The sequence below is a fragment of the Labeo rohita genome, chromosome 17 (genome assembly GCF_022985175.1).
Source record: "Labeo rohita strain BAU-BD-2019 chromosome 17, IGBB_LRoh.1.0, whole genome shotgun sequence".
Taxonomy (NCBI): Eukaryota; Metazoa; Chordata; class Actinopteri; order Cypriniformes; family Cyprinidae; genus Labeo; species Labeo rohita.
The window spans coordinates 17,424,043-17,441,287 of record NC_066885.1 but is presented as its reverse complement, the minus strand read 5'-3'; the positions used below and the strand labels follow the sequence as shown (position 1 = coordinate 17,441,287).

At 36.6% G+C, this 17,245-nt stretch overlaps 1 protein-coding gene across 3 annotated transcripts in view; it reads left to right on the top strand.

Moving 5' to 3' along the window:
- Positions 1-17,245, top strand: part of cnksr1 (connector enhancer of kinase suppressor of Ras 1) — a 41,940-nt gene that overhangs the window by 8,964 nt on the left and 15,731 nt on the right. For 2 of the 3 annotated variants that reach the window (XM_051133153.1, XM_051133154.1), the window contains exons 5-9: positions 8,325-8,366; positions 9,726-9,845; positions 11,292-11,351; positions 13,863-13,931; positions 14,841-14,960. In XM_051133153.1, the coding sequence (XP_050989110.1) occupies positions 8,325-8,366; positions 9,726-9,845; positions 11,292-11,351; positions 13,863-13,931; positions 14,841-14,960 (411 nt within the window). The remainder of the gene's footprint in view (positions 1-8,324; positions 8,367-9,725; positions 9,846-11,291; positions 11,352-13,862; positions 13,932-14,840; positions 14,961-17,245) is intronic. The other variant, XM_051133155.1, reaches the window with a different exon arrangement.

Sequence of the window (17,245 nt, the reverse complement as noted above, 5' to 3'; positions counted from 1 at the left end):
GCATGTTGTCCAAAAATTGCTTTGTTTGTTTGTTCTATGCCTGATACAAACACACTGTAATGGTTACAAACACATGGTGTTCATTACACATATTCACTGGACTCAAGGGCTAAGGCTGTCCAAGAGAGTGGGAGAGAGAGAGAGAGAGAGAGAGAGAGAAAGGGGGAGAGAGGGAAAGGGGGCGGGCATTAAAAGTCAGACTATGAGAACTGAAAAACGTTTCGGTTGTGTGTTATTCACCTGTGGTGAGCATATGGGAGAGAAGGTCACATGATATTCACTTTATCAGAAGAGTATCTGTCATCTGGACCTGGAACAGCAGGGTTTGTTTTTCCATCTATTGATTATTTTATACGCAAGTTTTTAATTGCTTATTCTCTCTCTCTCTCTACTATTCATTCATTGATTTGACATACTTTTACCCAGAAAGCTTTACAAGTTTAACATTCACCTTTACTTGGGTGCAAACAAACACATGCTCACACATACTAAAGATAAAACATGTTGACTCATGGTGTTGTTGGAAGCCAGATAGCATCTATTTCAAGATTTGTGTTTGCTTTATCATTCAAAAGGCATCTGAACCATTTGCTTAATGTTTCTTGTGGAGTTGTGGTTTGCTTTAAAGTTTTCAATGACTTTTTGGTGTTGTTTATGTATGCAGAGAGGGAAATAACAAGAACGTTTTTGAATCGTTAATGATGTGACTCAGTCTTCCACTCTAAGACCAAACAGCATTGCTAAAGAGGGGAAGGAAAGTGTGGAAATGAGAAAAAAGCTAAGTGTTTCTGTGCGTGTATAGAGAAACAATGTGCAATGTGCACACTAAGAATGTTGACACTTGATGCTATCACCTCCTTTCTGTCGGCTGTCACACACACACACACACACAAACACAAATCACTAGAGTTGTTCTTTCTTCCTTTCTGCTTTGTCACTAAGTTTGTTTTCCTGAAGCTGATGGCAACTTTTCCTATTTAAATGCATTGTTTATATACTTCCTGTTTACACTACAAACAGTATTATGTATGTATAATGGGTGCAAATGCTTTCTTGTGCAGCAGTCAGGAACTTTTTCATGTAAGAATATCAGCAGTAAGAAAGGAGTTAATGTACAAACCGAAAGCTGCTCTGGATCACGGATCTTTACATAATCATTCATACATACAATGGGGTCCAAAAGTCTAAGACCTCCACTGAAAATACTAATGTTACACATTTCTGTTCAAAAGTTTGTGGTCAGTAATTAAAAAAAAAAAAAACATTTGAAACAAGTCTCTTATGCTTACTGCATTTATTTGATCAAAAATAGAGTAAAAACAGTAATCTTGTGAATGATTAATTATCACTGAAAAAAAAATTGCTCTTTTCGATTCTAATATATTTGATATGTATAGTAATTTATTCCTGTGATGGTAAAGCTGAATTTTCAGCAGCCATTACTCCAGTCTTGTCAGTGTCACGTGATCCTTTAGAAATCATTCTATTATGCTGATTTGCTGCTCAAGAAATATTTCTTACTATTATCAATGTTGAAAATTATGGAAGCTCATTTCCACCACTGAATAAAAAAATTGAAATTGCGGGTTACAGGTTTCTGACTTTATAACTTAGAATTGCAAGTTTATTTCGCAATTCTGAGGAAAAATTCTGAGGCTGTATAATTCGCAATTGCGAGTTTATATCCCACAATTATGACTTTCTCGCAATTCTGACTTTATAACTTGCAGTTGCAAGTTTATATTCACAGTTCTGATTTTATAACATGCAGTTGCGAGTTTGTGTCATGCAATTCTGGGGAAAAAAAAGTCAGTAATTACCTTTTTTTAAAATTCAGTCACTTTTTTATGTCTTTAAATTACTTTTTAAAAGTCCTACTGACCCCAAACCTTTTAACTATAATGTGTATATGTATACATAATTAGAAAATTAGAAAAAATGTACATTAAAATTACAGCCGATAAATCCTAAATTAAAACAGTTCACATCTGATTGAGGTCAAAACATTCTAAAGATGTCTATAAATAGAGTGTTCATTCTGCTTGTTGTTAATAAGTTTCTGACATTTGAAGCTATGAAGGTGAGTGTTAGACCAGGTGTTAGGGGACAGGTGGGCCTCTGATCCTTACAGAAACCACGTCATCTGAAGTCAAAGGTCATCATGTCAAGAAAACCTTTCTGGTGATACTAGTGTGTGTCATACATAGATGACTGTGTCTTGCTCACTGGTGGTGCTGAGGTTTTAATGAACAGATGAACAAATATTCAGTGTCTCCAGGGTTAACCCAGATATGAAGAGAAACTCTTTTTATCAGAGATATAATTGCACCTGTGCGTGTTTTTCTGTGTTTGTATGGGCTGGGAGCACTGCCTGGGGAGTGTGGAATAATTAGCAGTCAGCCGATGACTTTATCGAGAAAGAGAGAGAGGAGTAATGAATTTAAAAGAAGGAGAGGTGAGGGAGTGAAAGATAGATTAATTAAAATAGAGATAAGAGGCGGAGAGTAAGAGAGGGTGCAAAAGGAAACTCACACACACCCACACACACACACACACACACACACACACACACACACAGTACTGAAATACATCAGTGGATTAAGAAGAAAAGGTCACGTCGATCAGACAGAGGTACTGTGTGTGCTTGCTTTATCTTTACCTGGAATACATTTTTCAGTTGTTTACATTTTTTCAAAATCTACATGTCTGAAGTTGCGTCAGAATTTTTTGGTATAACTCTTACCAGTTTATATTGAGAGGAAATGGCTTTATTTGATAAACACTCTGTTTCATGGAATTTTGGAAGTCGTCTCTTTTGTTGAGTGTCTAAATTCCATTCAGAGTTCAGTTTGATCATTATGTGGTTAATGTTGGATGATATTTAAAGACCTCATACAGGTTTAAACAGTAATGCTGAGTTCTCTTCGCACAAAATGTACAGCTCTTTTGACACAAAACTAGACATGGTGTGTATATTTTTGCTAGGAAATTTAGTCTAGCATGGAATGTAAACTTAATAAACATACCAAAAATGCCTTACTGACAATATAAAAATGTAGAAAGGTTTCTGTGAGAGTTAGGGGATATAAAATATCATCAGCTCGCTATAAAAACAACACAAGTCAGTGGAAAACAACCATGTGTGTTGTTTATGCGTTTGAGAGGTGTAAATGGATCCGTGCAGGATGAGAGGCGGATCTTTTTTTAGTATCTTCAGGTCTGCTGGCCTGTGACCCCTCAACAGAACATCTGATTTAGCTGTTTATCTCTGCCTAGAGACAGAAGCATTTATATACTTTGGTTTGCTCCATTTTTGTCTTTGTATGCAGCTGCAAATGCAGTTATTTGTCATGCCAATAAGCTTCAGAAAAAGATGGGAGAAAACAGCTGACCTGAGGAAAGCTCTCTCTCTTTCTGCAATGTTGAAAACAGAGTTAATGATCATTATCAGTGTGAAATGAGGAGCTTTGTTGGGAACTAGAAGATAACAAGGTAAAAGCTTTTGAGCTGAATGAAGCTCCTTTGTGTGAGGATGTCAGCCTCAATAGACCTAGAGGATGAGGACAATAGCAGGAATGGAGAGTAAACGAATCAGGTGTCTTTCTCTGTTTCAGTTTTGAGTTTTAGTTTCCAGTTCCATTGAGGTATGCATACAATGAAAATGTGTGCACAGAAAAATATCAAAAGACAAAATATTCTTTCCTTCTTACCTCATTTAAAGTAGCAATGAAACAGAGGTAGCAAAAGATCTTGTCTTTCTGTATGTATGTGTTTGTAAGAAAGGGGTTAGGTTTAAGCATACTGAATGATTGGAGTACTCCAGTATGCTTCAACAGAGAGAAGTCTGAAGTTAGTAATTTTGGGCTCTTTAGTAAGCATGGTGTCTCTTTTCATTGCTACACTGATGATACTCAGATATATTTGCAGCTTAAACACTCAGATAGCAGCAACACTTTTTATTATCTGCTGGCTTATATGAAGGACATAAAAATCTGGAGGTCATCCAGTTTTCTCAATCTCAGTGAAAAGAAAACCAAAATTATATTCTTTGGTCCCCCTTGTGGCATTCCCACAAAATATCTCGGTGGACATTTTGTTACATCCCAAACCAATACTCTTGGTGTCTTGCTAGACAGTGAGTTTAAACTTGATAAACAGGCAAATTCAGTGGTTAAATCTTGTTTCTTTCATCTCCGTCTTCTCTCTAAAATCAAGCCTTTTCTGTCTTTTCAAGACTTTGAAAGAGTAATTCATACTTTTATATCATCATGTTTAGACTACTGTAACTCATTGCCACTTCCTTGTCCTTCTCCAGTTGGTTCAAAATGCGTCACCAAGACTCCTAACGGCAACCAAGGCTCATGAAAATACGTGCCTTTATATACATTTCTGCAACACCGCAATTACATACTGCACATTTCTTGGCAGTTTCAAAGTGAAATGTCCAGGGAGTGGTGCAAAAACACACGTCAATATGTGACATTGGCATGTTTTTATTATGTTGGGACAGACAAGTATTGCTTCTTTTTTATTTCGCTGCTTGAGGTACGTATTGCAGCTGTTCAGGATTCAGATATCCAGGGAGTGTCGCTACCAAAACCCAACCCAAAACCATCTGATAGTGTTAACAAATGCAAAAGTAATATAAAATGCATTTGTTGATGCAGCTGTGCTATTTTAACTTCCTTTATGTGGATTTGAGCTGTTTTTTCAAACTGTAGTTACAAGGGGTTTGTACTAGAGCTCTTTATCACTCAAGTGCAATGCCGTATCGCGTGAGCTACCAAGCAAACCTACTGAGTTAGAAAACTCATGCATATGAAGCTGTATATGTGACAACAGCATTCAAAAGCTTTCAAACACAGGATGTCAAAAATGTTGTCAGATTTTTACTGCTTCTAGTGTTCATTTCAACTGGAAACTGCAGTGATTTTTACATATAAGTATGTTTTTTCAGTACTTCCAATGAGCCTATGAGCCCTTCATAAATTTACTCCTATTATTCTTGCGTTAGCTTCTCTACATTGGCTGCCTGTGAGGTTTAGAGTGGCGTTTAAAATCCTTGTTTTTGTTTTTAAGTCTCTAAATAATTTAGTCCCCTCCTATTTATCAGAATTTCTATCCTTACACAACCCTTCTCGAGCTCTTAGAACTGGTAGTCTTAGACTGCTCACTGTTCCCAGAGTTAAATTAAAAGAAAGAGGATAACGTGCTTTTGCTGTTGCAGGCCCTAAACTCTGGAACAGTTTCCAGTTCATACTGTATTAGGTCTGCAACTGCTTTATAAATTTTAAAATCTTTACTCAAAACAATTCTGTTTTGTATTTTTTGCTACATTTTGTTATATCTTTGAAATGTTGGTATAATTGGCTTAGTTTATTAGTTTTCCTGAACTTCATGTTCATTTTCGGGGCTCATTTCTATGGAAATTTGAAAAAAAATGTGGAATGGATTTTAAAATGGTGACATATATTAACTGGGCAGGCATTGAGAACAATAATGTGTTCTATGGAGCCACTAAAGGGACATGGATAGACGCTTGTTAGCAGTAGCCTGTTACATTACAGTACATACGCGAATCTTGAAAATGAAAGTAAAAACCGAGCGCACATTCAAAAGTGATTTCAATGCCCTGCATATTTACAGTGGCTCCCTGATGCCTGCAATTTATATACAGCATAATTACCCAACGATATAATTGCGAGAGAAAGTATTGAAATATATTTCTTTCATCCCACTTACTGTATGTCACAATTTGGTCAGTTACCCAGATGTAAACAACAGCATATATTACACAGGTAATGTACCACTGAATAGGAAGGAAAGGACGTGACACATGGCCAGCCAAGTATGGTGACCCATACTCGGAATTTGTGCTCTGCATTTAACCCACCCAAGTGCACACACACAGTAGTGAGTAGTGAACGAACACACGCACACACAACTGGAGCAGTGGGCAGCCATATTGCTATCGCTGCAGCACCCAGGGAGCAGTTGCGGGTTTGGTGCCTTTCTCAGGGACCTCAGTCGTGGTATTAAAGGTGGAGAGAATGCTTGTTATTCACTCCCCCCACATTTAATCCCTGCCAGACCTGGGACTCGAACCTTTCGGTTACAAGCCCGACTCCCTAACCATTAGGCCATGGCTGCCCCCGTACATATTTAATTTGTTGTTCTGCTAATTTATGCTGTCTAAACTATATACCTGACTGGAAATGATAAAAACAAACATGAATGTTGTCAAGATTCTTGCCCTGGAAATCCTGGTTCAGTTCGGACAACCACAAACACCTTTTGATCCTCAGACAATTTTTGCACTCTTCTCCTTGATTTGTTATAACTTTTGGCAGTCTATAGTACTCAACAAACAACTGTTGACAAATGTTGATCCTGGTGCGACCGATTCATACAACCCAACACATGACAATAATTGACCATTTTCAGCAGCAATAATCAGCAAAACACGTGAGTTCCATTCAGTTCATGGCATTGTTTACATTCAGCAGCGCCAATATGGCCGATTGATGATGCGATGTAATAAACACTCTGTTTATTCCTTTTAAGGTTCCGTAGTACATGTAATTTCCTTTCCGAACACGGTATTTAGATTCAGTGGGATGCGGGGGAGGGGTGGAATCTGTTAGCCATCAGTGATGGACGATGGCATCGTCTATCGACCAAACCCTAATTTCTGTTTCAGATTAGACCTGCTTTTCCTGCATGTGATTTAAGATGAGATTTATTGTGGTAAATCAGTGAGATTGCTTTTAAATCAGCAGTAAGGACTGACCTGTGCTTGAACTGTACCATAATGACCTATAAAAAGACACTCTGGCAGTTTTCCTTGACAGGGTGTGAATATACAGTAGAAGATATTACGCTAGATTGTATGTCCTTTTTGACCTTCCACATCATTCCATTCCGTCATTCCATTCAGATTTACGTTTACATCTGTTTCCATGGCAACAGCACAGCCAAGCACTTGTGCATAAAAACCTGCTTGGAAGCACAACCATATGCTTATCCAATCACCTCAAACAAAGAAGATAATTGCTCTGATTTAAAGTGGAATCCCAGCAGTCACTGCTGTGTTAAATCGCCAACTCTCTGTCAGATCTTATTGTTTTACTCCAAACTATGTGTGTATTTATAGAGGAACTGAGGGTTTCTTTCTAAACAAGATTGGTGCTTGCCCATGCGTAAGCTATCACCATAATGCTAGCATAACGAGTGTTTTTAACCCATTGTAAAGTTGTTGCTTACTGGCCCTAGTCAGTATAGCCCACCCCCAATAGAAGTATTTTTCCTGTTTGGCCAGTTGGGCTACATTTTAACTCACCACAATTATTAAAAACAAAAAAATAAAAAAGTTAAATGATATATTTCATATATGTAACACACATACAAATGTATAAAACATATATCTGTGTATAATCAAATGTTACGCTTAAGTTGACAAGCAGTAGTGATTCTTATCCTAACAAACTGTACAGATGGTTTACCTCTTACTTTACCTCTGAGCCTATTAGGTTTTGATGGACCACTGGACATGAATGCATAAAACTCTTTGTGAGTCTCAATGTTTTTGTGTGTGTTGATCTCTCATGAAGGGAAGTGACACACCTGTTTGAATTAACGAGAAGTGAGCCATCGGTGTCACACACACAAACCTCCCACAAAATTCTTCAGCTGTGTGTCATGTCATATCCTCTCATTCGCATACCTGAGTCCAGTAAGTACATACTTTCATGCCTCAGATGGACTAACTCTGGCTAATACAAGCAGATCTGAGGTTGGATATGAGCCCTTGTTTGTTTTGGTTGTATTTGTACTGAACTTCACGGCTGATTGAGTTGCGCATTGGCTGAAGTGAATCTGTTGGTGGTCTGGGATTCAGTGTTTATCTTTAGGGATGTTACATAAGATCTGGCTCATCGGTAAATCAGGTTCAAACGCTTTTTCTCCTGCCACCGATCCTCAGCGGCCGCCCAAATCCTTTAATTAGACTATGATCTACATGTTCCAGTCATTACGTATGAGTGTGTGCATGTAATCATGCACTTAGGTCTTGAACGGCTCATGTAGTGGATTAGACGGTCTGAGGGTTGTTGGCTGTATGTTAGCGGTGTGTAGTGTCACTCTGTTTAAGGAAGTGTTTCATTGAGAGGGCTGAAGGAGCTGAATCAGCCCTGGAGTGAGTGGGTTAGGTGAACTCCCCTCATGTATGTTTGTAGATCTTTGAACTGTGGATCAAACTCCTCAGTGGGTGGAAACACTTGCATTTTTAGTAAATGTTCTCGTTTCTCTCTCTCTCTTCCCCGTAGGAAACCGCTGTGTTTGAAAAGGAGAAGGACATCATCTCCATAGTAAGAGATCATCTTCTGTTTTCACTCTTACTTTCTACATGTCTTTTAAATCTTTAAATTACATTAATATAATTATAGATTGTGTTATATTATTATTAGTTGTCTGTATGAATACATTAATACATTTCAGTGACAGAAATTACACACAATTACGTGCTTTCTGTGGTAATCGATATGCTGTTAAGGTCATTTTCACAAGTGTACTGAACTTACAAGCTGATAAGCAAATGCGCAGCTTATATATAAGTTTTCTGAATCATCTTTTCATCATTAGGACTGCAGTGTATATTTTAACATTATCCCAGGGCAATACTTAATAGGCTTCTAGTACTGTCCTTGCTGTAAATGTGGTTTTTACTTGTATTTATAGATTTACTGAGTCATACATGACTTGTATTGATTCTGCAACATTTCTTTAATATTATATTATAGTATTCATATTATCAATATTATATTATATTATATAAATGTATATTTACACCTACAGTTGGCGTTTAAAAGTTTGAGGTCCTACTCATGATTCTTTTATGAATACAAAATTTAAATGAACAGTTTTTATTTGAAATAGCAATCTTTTAACATTATAAATGTGCCACTGTCGATCAATTTTCTTCCAAGCAACATGTTACCAGCACCAAGCAGTTAAATGGTTGTATAGCCTACATAATATTCACTATATTCCAATAATACACTACAAGTCAAAAGTTTTTGAACAGTAAGATTTTAATTTTTTCTCTTTTTTTAAAGAGTTCTTTTAGAATTCATTTATTTGGTCCAAAATACAGCAAAAGCAGTAATATTGTGAAATATTTTTACTATTTAAAACTGCTTTCTATTTAAATATATTTTTACTTAAATTTAGCAAGGATGCTTTAAATTGATCAAAAGTGATGATAAAGCGATTTATAATGTTACAAAATATTTCTATTTCAGATAAATGCTGTTCTTCTGAACTTTCTATTCATCAAAGAAACCTGAAAAAATTATACTCATCTGTTTTCAACATAATAATAATAATAATAAATGTTTTTTGAACAGCAAATCAGAATATCAGAATGATTTCTGAATGATCATGTGACTGGAGTAATGATGCTAAAAATTCAGCTTTGAAATCACAGGAATAAATTACATTTTTAAAATATTCTAAAAGAAAACAGTTATTTTAAATAGTAAAAATGTTTAAAAATCAAATAAACGCAAGCTTTGTGAGCTGAAGAGACATTTAAAAAACATTAAAAATCTTACTGTTCAAAAACTTTTTTTACTGGTATTGTATGTGATTATAATCACTACTTTGGAAGAGATGATCCATCTTCATTTAACCTGATATCTGTGTTTACTTTTTCTTTCTGTTTCTAGTGCCGTCAGTTGGTAGCAGTGTGTGATGAGATTTTGACCATTACTCCATTGCCTCTTCTTACCCATACTGCCCAGCTGGAGAGTGTTGACCTGGTCCCAGCCTCACCTGGAGATCAAGTGGTAATGCATCTTATCATTTATAACTTGATTCCTTTACAGTTATTCACTCTTTCTCTATTTCATCCTCTCTCGTTGTCCAAATGCGTTTCCTATTTTTGTGGCTTTCAGCAGCACCCTCAAAAGATGGTTTTAAAACAATTTTCAGTCAGAAATTGTATAATTAATTACAAGGAAAAGGCAATTAACACATTGAATTATGCACAAAATTTTGTAAAATGTACTTCAGTGTTTTATTTTTAACTTGAAAAATCATTTTTATAATGTCAAAGGTTCAAGTAAATTTTGTGTGTTCCACATTTATGTACATTGCTGCTGCTAAATTTACACTATAGTTTTGCAAATGTTAAAGAACTATTCACGCTTAGTATAGAGGTACCAAAATCTTCATTTCAACATCATCTTTCTCACTCTCTGTCTCGTTCATCTCCTTCTCAGCTTGGCTCAAATCATTTCCACTCAGACAGTCCTTTCACTTTGTATTGTATTCAGCTAATATGTTGCTAAGGGTGAAGCTATTTAAAGAGAGTTTAATTATGTAAAGCTCTTCCTTTCTGTACCTTCGACACAAACACTTGGCAGCTCCACAAAAAGAAGTTCTTCTGTAAGGTGTCTGTAAACTGATAAATTATCCAATTAAAAATTGCATGATTGATTTAAATTTGCCCTGGTTTGTTTAAGAACAGTCAAACTCTAAGGGCTCGCATAGTCTTTTATCATTTTTGACATATTTGAAGTGAATTTGGAGCCTTTGTGTTTTGTGAGTCTTCAAATCTGACCCAAAACACACATGTATGATTACATTGGCAGTCATCCATTACAAACATACAAACCATTCAAGGAAATCCAATAACAGGGCTTTACACTGTTCAGTACACTGTAGTTTATTGACAAAAGAAATGAATGTCTTTCGAAATATAAAAACACATAATGATTTTTGCCAAGTGAGAAGTGCCTCTACTGTTTTCTGGAGAGAGGTTGTGGGCAAACTCATTAGGTCTGTATTTTTTTAACATAATGAGCTGGCATGCTTCAAGTTTCAAAGAATATAATAATTGGACATGACTGATTATTATTGATGGATTCAGTTAGACTGAGGTTGTACCGTACAGGTTCATTGTCTCTTAAGATAGAGGTCTTTGTACTTACAGCACATTTCCAACACAATCAATACTATATAGATCCGGCTTGGGCTGACATCTGATACTGCAGTCGATTCATTTGACCAGCACCGGTTTGAACATGCTCCCTCAGTTCTCCTTTTGAATTTCTTGCCACAATGCTGGCAGGAGGGCTGAATATAAAAGCAAACCAGCAGGCTTCATAAACCAATTACCAGCCCGGATTCTCATCTCGCTTATAGGAGACAATATCAAATCCATTGAATTCTGGTTTAGCTGAGGTCTAAGATATTCTTGGCTTGATATGCACATTATTTCTTTCACATAGGGAATTGAGATCACCACCACAGGATCCAGAAATCATTTTGTCACTGGAACAGCAGCAGAGGTAGGACAGGTTGATGGTACCCCAGCGCTTCATATAATCTACCAAGATTGAAAAGTATCATTTTGTTTTCTTAATGTATTTATTTAGGGAGGAATTTAGTGCGTAAACAGACATAAATCATTTATTAAATTGTCTGCTGGGTGTATTTGCAGTGAATGATCCTGTAAACAGTGTTGGGGAAAGTTACTTTTAAAAGTAATGCATTACAATTTTGCATTAGGCTCTGAAAAAGTGACTAATTACGTTACTTAGTTACTTTTTATGGACAGTAATGTGTTACATTAGTTTTGCGTTACATTAAATCTGGCAGGGCTTGCTTCTTTGTTTTTAATATAAAACAATTTTAATGTAAAAGCCCTTTTACACCAAAAGTGAAATGAATTCACCTAAGGCGGAAAGAAAAGTACATTTGCGCAGGAGGTCACTCTTCAGCTATAAAAAAATGAAGCACAAATGTTAGTTTATCTAAAGTAATTTTTACTTATTAGTATGGTTGAATTGCATCATCAGAATTCTGATTCTAATTCTGAAGGTCAGCAGCAAAGAGACTGGTTAATAAAATGGGATTAAATACATAAAGGATATTTGTTTTATTTAACATTTAATTGTAGCAGGGTTGCGTCATATTCTGAGTTTGCATTTCACAGTTTTTTTATTCATTTTGAGGAATACTGAATCTGTTTTTTGTGAGTGAGATGAATTAATGCATGTTCATATTTAGTCTAGAATACAGTAACATCATGTTTACTCACAATTTCCCGACAGGAGACTTGTCAATCAATAAATGGGGAAAAATGTAACTGGCGTTACTTATTTGAAAAAGTAATTTAATTAATATTTTCTTAGAAATTCAAAAGTAATGTGTTACTGTACTAGTTACTTGAAAAAAGTAATATTATTACGTAACTCACGTTATTTGTAATACGTTTCCCCCAACATTGCCTGTAAATGAATTGGCTCAGAACAGAATGAACAAAAGGTCAACTTCCTGCTAGGGAAAATGTAGGCTAGTTTAAAGGTGTCTGGACTCACTTAAAGGAGAAGTCCACTTCCAGAACAAAAATTGACAGATAATGTACTCACCCCTTGTCATCCAAGATGTTCATGTCTTTCTTCTTCAGCCATAAATTAATTATGTTTTTTGAGGGAAATATTTCAGGATTTTTCTCCATATAATGGACTGATATGGTGCCCCGGTTTGAACTTCCAAAATGCAGTTTAAATGCAGCTTCAAACGATCCCAAATGCGGTTGTAAACTATCCCAGCTGAGGAAGAAGGGTCTTATCTAGCAAAAACGAACGGTTATTTTTATAAAACTAATACAATTTATATACTTTTTAATGTCAAACACTCGTCTTGTCTTGCTCTGCCTGAACTGTTTTTTCTGGTTCATGACAGTTAGGGTATGCCAAAAAACTCCCATCTCATGTTCTCCCTCAACTTCAAAATCGTCTTATATCGCTGCTTTACCTTTTTTGTCGAGGGTGTTTGATCTTCTTTGCATGTTCATTTTGCAAAGACTGGGTCGGTACTTCTGCAGCGATGTAGGGTGATTTTGAAATGATTTTTGAAGTTGAGGGAAAAAATATGATTGGAGTTTTTCAACATACCCTAACTGTCTTGAGCCAGAATACACAGGGAGAGCAAGACAAGATGAGCGTTTGAGATAAAAAATTTGGGATCATTTGAAGCCGCATTTAAACTGCATTTTGGAAGTTCAAAATCGGGGCACCATAGCAGTCCATTATATGGAGAAAAATCCTGAAATGTTTTCCTCAAAAAACATAATTTCTTTACGGCTGAAGAAAAAAAGACATGAACGTCTTGGATGACAAGGGGGTGAGTACATTATCTGTAAATTTTTGTTCTGGAAAAACAGAATCATGGGTTTGAATTGTTTGCACATTTTTCTTTCCTGTTATGACCTGAGAGAATGAGATCAATTATGTTTCAAAGAAAATTGTTTTCTTTAGAATCACAAATAGGGGAAGAGGAGAGTTGTGATGTCATCTCCTTTAGTTTCATCTGTCATTGAATTTAAAACGAACCATATTTAGTCACACACACACACACACACACATAGTACAAACTGTACTCTCTATCCCCTTACCCTAAACCTACCTCTCACACAAAACTGTCTGCTTTTTTAGATTTTCAAAAGATCATTCTGTGTGATTTATAAGCTTGTTTCCTCCTGGGGACTGAAAAAATCTCACAACAAAGTGCAGATTTACTGGTATTGCTATCTAGTACTATCCGAAGCAGTTTTTCCATATTTATGACCCCAATGTTTTGAATGGTAGTGCTTAATAATCATCCTGGAAAAATCATTCAGATATTGATGTTGCATTCAAAATCCACTTGGTTGATGTGCCAGTTTGAATGGGCTATTCAATTTCCTAAGCCATTGCAATCATTCCTTTGCTATTATTGGTAGTGTTTTGATGCTGATCAATTCAGTAGTGTGTATTAGAACACTGCTGTACATAACCATAAATCCTGTCTTACAGTCTCCTACAGAGATCTGTGAGAAGATTTTAGCGGGAGATGAGGTCATTCAGGTCAACGGACAGATAGTGGTAAGTGGCAACAGTTCAATGCTAATGATGTTTAACTGTACTAATAGTGATATATTGGTGTTATTTACATAAAGACTGCTGTAAGAATAGAAATTAGACAGGGTTTTAATGAGAGGGGCTGAACCCCGGGTTGGCACAGTAAGACTCTTCCATTCATTTGATGACCTGCCCGCTGGATTTGAGCAGATGTCTTTTGTCCACTAATTTGGATTATCAATAGTTTGTGGTCCAGTGTCCTGCAGTTACTGATTACTGTGGCACAGAAGAAAACAAAGGTTATTTCAGAGAAAGAAAAAGAGATTTCACATTTAAAAAAGCAATTTTAGATGAAATTTAAAAGAAAAAACAAGCACAGTTTTAGGACCCTAAAACTATGATTTCCACAATGTGCCAAACGTGGACTGAATCGCAGAATCAGATCATATAAAATGGAATTTACTATATTTACTGTAAAAATGGAATGTTACTGTAACAGAGAATGTCACAGAACTATCCAAACATTATCCAATTTATTTATCCCGCTATGGACTAGTAACTGTGAATATTAAACCGCAAAAATACTAATTAAATATAAATCCTGCATGTTCTGCGTGTCTCTGTGTGAATGAATGGCGCAGACACATGGTTTCATTTATTACACAAACTGAAGTGTGCATAGCGCTCGCAATGTCGAAAATGAGATAACGATACTGAGTGAATGCGCTCCACACATAGTACTTTCACTTCAAATGCACTGAATCCCAGCCTCAACCCATTCAAAAGTACCAGTACTTACATAGAAACCTATATATAGTAGGCAAAAAGAAATGCTAATTTTAAGAAAAACGTGAGATGTACTTAGAGGCTTTTGCATCTGAACACTTCAAATATACATTTATTTCGCAGTGTAAATGATACTTTCTGTTTCAGGTTGGCTGGAGCCGGGCAAACCTTGTTAAAAAACTAGAGGAAAATCCAAATGGAGTCACTCTGGTTTTGAGGAGGCATCCAGGGTACCTGAAACGCAAGGAGAGCCGAGCCAAGTCTGAGGTACTACAGGCTCATTCTTTTATTCAACATATGCTACTTTAAGCATTTTCGAAAAATACGTGTTGACATTACACATAAAATAAAATACTACTTTTATACTCACAGTTTAGCTCAAAGACACTGAAATCAGTTTTATAGCCGTAGGGGTATGTCAGCTTTTGTTAACGCTGGACACACATCTGATTTGATTATCAAATATGATCTTCAGGACTGAACGTCCACATTGTTATTTTGCAAATGAACTCATTGACCTCAATACTTCTGTCACGGTTCGTGGTATGCGAGGAACGAGGAGCAGGAAATCCCAACAAAACCAACGCTCACGACATTAAACTGAATGACAACATAATCACCGACCAACTAAACTAGAGACAACCAAACTTATATACACAGAAAGAACCAATCAGAGGAATGCAATGAGACAATGACGTAACAATTAGAAATGGAAATGGAAGGTCCAAATAAGGGTATACACAAGGGAAACACACAAAACAGTCCACAGGGGTCTGAGAACAACAACTGACATAATATTCAGTAAATATTCGCTATCGTGACTTTTATGGAAGCCCATTTTTGCCACATAAGTAAAAAACATTCTTTATTAAATCATAATTGACAAAAAATTCAAGACTGTGACATAAAAAGTCACTTGTCATTATTATGACTTTATCTCCTACTTTCAACTTCAGCTGTCACTTTCACTTTGACATTCATTATTATTATTACTCAGAATTATCCATCTGTCAGCATTTCACAATTGTTATCATTTTTTATGTCATAATTGAATTTTTATGCCATTATTATGATTTATTATTTGTATTATTATGGTTAATTATGATTTATGTTGCTGGAGTGGGTGTTCATACATGTCACATATCATCAATATACTGTGTATATTCACACATTTTGGTGATGTTCATTCATATACTATTCACTGTATAATGAATGTCATGTAGTTACCTATATGATGAAAGAGTGAGTGTAATTTAATGTGCATTCAGTTAGTAATAAATGACAAAAAAATCTCACATTTCTAACAAAATGTGGATGTGCTTTGAATCTGCTCTGTAAAAATGTTTTGAAGTGTTTTGACAGTGTTGATAACCAGCTAGAAATGAACACATGAGTGTCATATGAGGTGCTGCAAGCACTTTACACTGTTGGTTCTTTTAGCGGTTGCTTTGCAACAGATTTATTGACGTCACATGTGGTTGTGCTTGTTCAATATGCAATACACACATTTCCTCTTTGTGATGCTGAAATGAATACATATCCTCTCATACATACAGACTCAGACATGCACGCTAAAAAAAAACGTTTTCAAATAAAAGAGACAATCTAATTTTCATTTCAACTTCTTGTGCATTAAAAGCATTGTCATGACAACAGTGACTTCCTACCCTCCAGTCTCTTGTGACTGCAAACACTCAGTAGGACAGTGTGTGATGTAGCAGTCATGTGGATTTTAAAATGATCTGGTCTGTTGGTGACCCTGAGGGACTGATCCCTGTGCAAAGAGCTTAGATAAACACACAGATCCTTACCAGACCCATTATATACTGATAAATGCAGAGCTGACAGACATGATATGACACACCTCACAGGTGTGGCATATCAAGATGCTGATTAGACTGCATGATTATTGCTCAGGTGTGCCTTAGGCTGGCCACAATAAAAGGCCACTCTAAAATGTGCAGTTTTACTATATTGGGGGGGTCCGGGGGGATCCAAAAACCAGTCAGTATCTGGTATGACCACCACTGGCCTCATGCAGTGTATTATCATGCTGCAACATGAGGTGATGGTCGTGGATGAATGGCACAACAGTGGGTCTTAGGATCTCGTCACGGTATCTCTGTGCATTCAAAATGCCATCAATAAAATGCACCTGTGTTTGTGTCCATAAAATACACCTGCCCATACCATAACCCCACCGCCACCATGGGCCACTTGATTCACAACGTTGACATCAGCAATCCGCTCACCCACACAATGCCATACACGCTGTCTGCCATCTGCTCTGTACAGTGAAAACCGGGATTCATCCGTGAAGAGAACACCTCTCCAAAGTGTCAGATGGCATCGTATGTGAGCATTTGCCCACTCAAGTTGGTTACGACGACGAACTGCAGTCAAGTCGAGACCCTGATGAGGACGCAGGCATTTAGATGAGCTTTGCTGAGGCGGTTTCTGACAGTTTGTGCAGAAATTCTTTGGTTGTGCAACCCAATTGTTGCAGCAGCTGTCCCGGTGGCTGGTCTCAGACGATCTTGGAGGTGAAGATG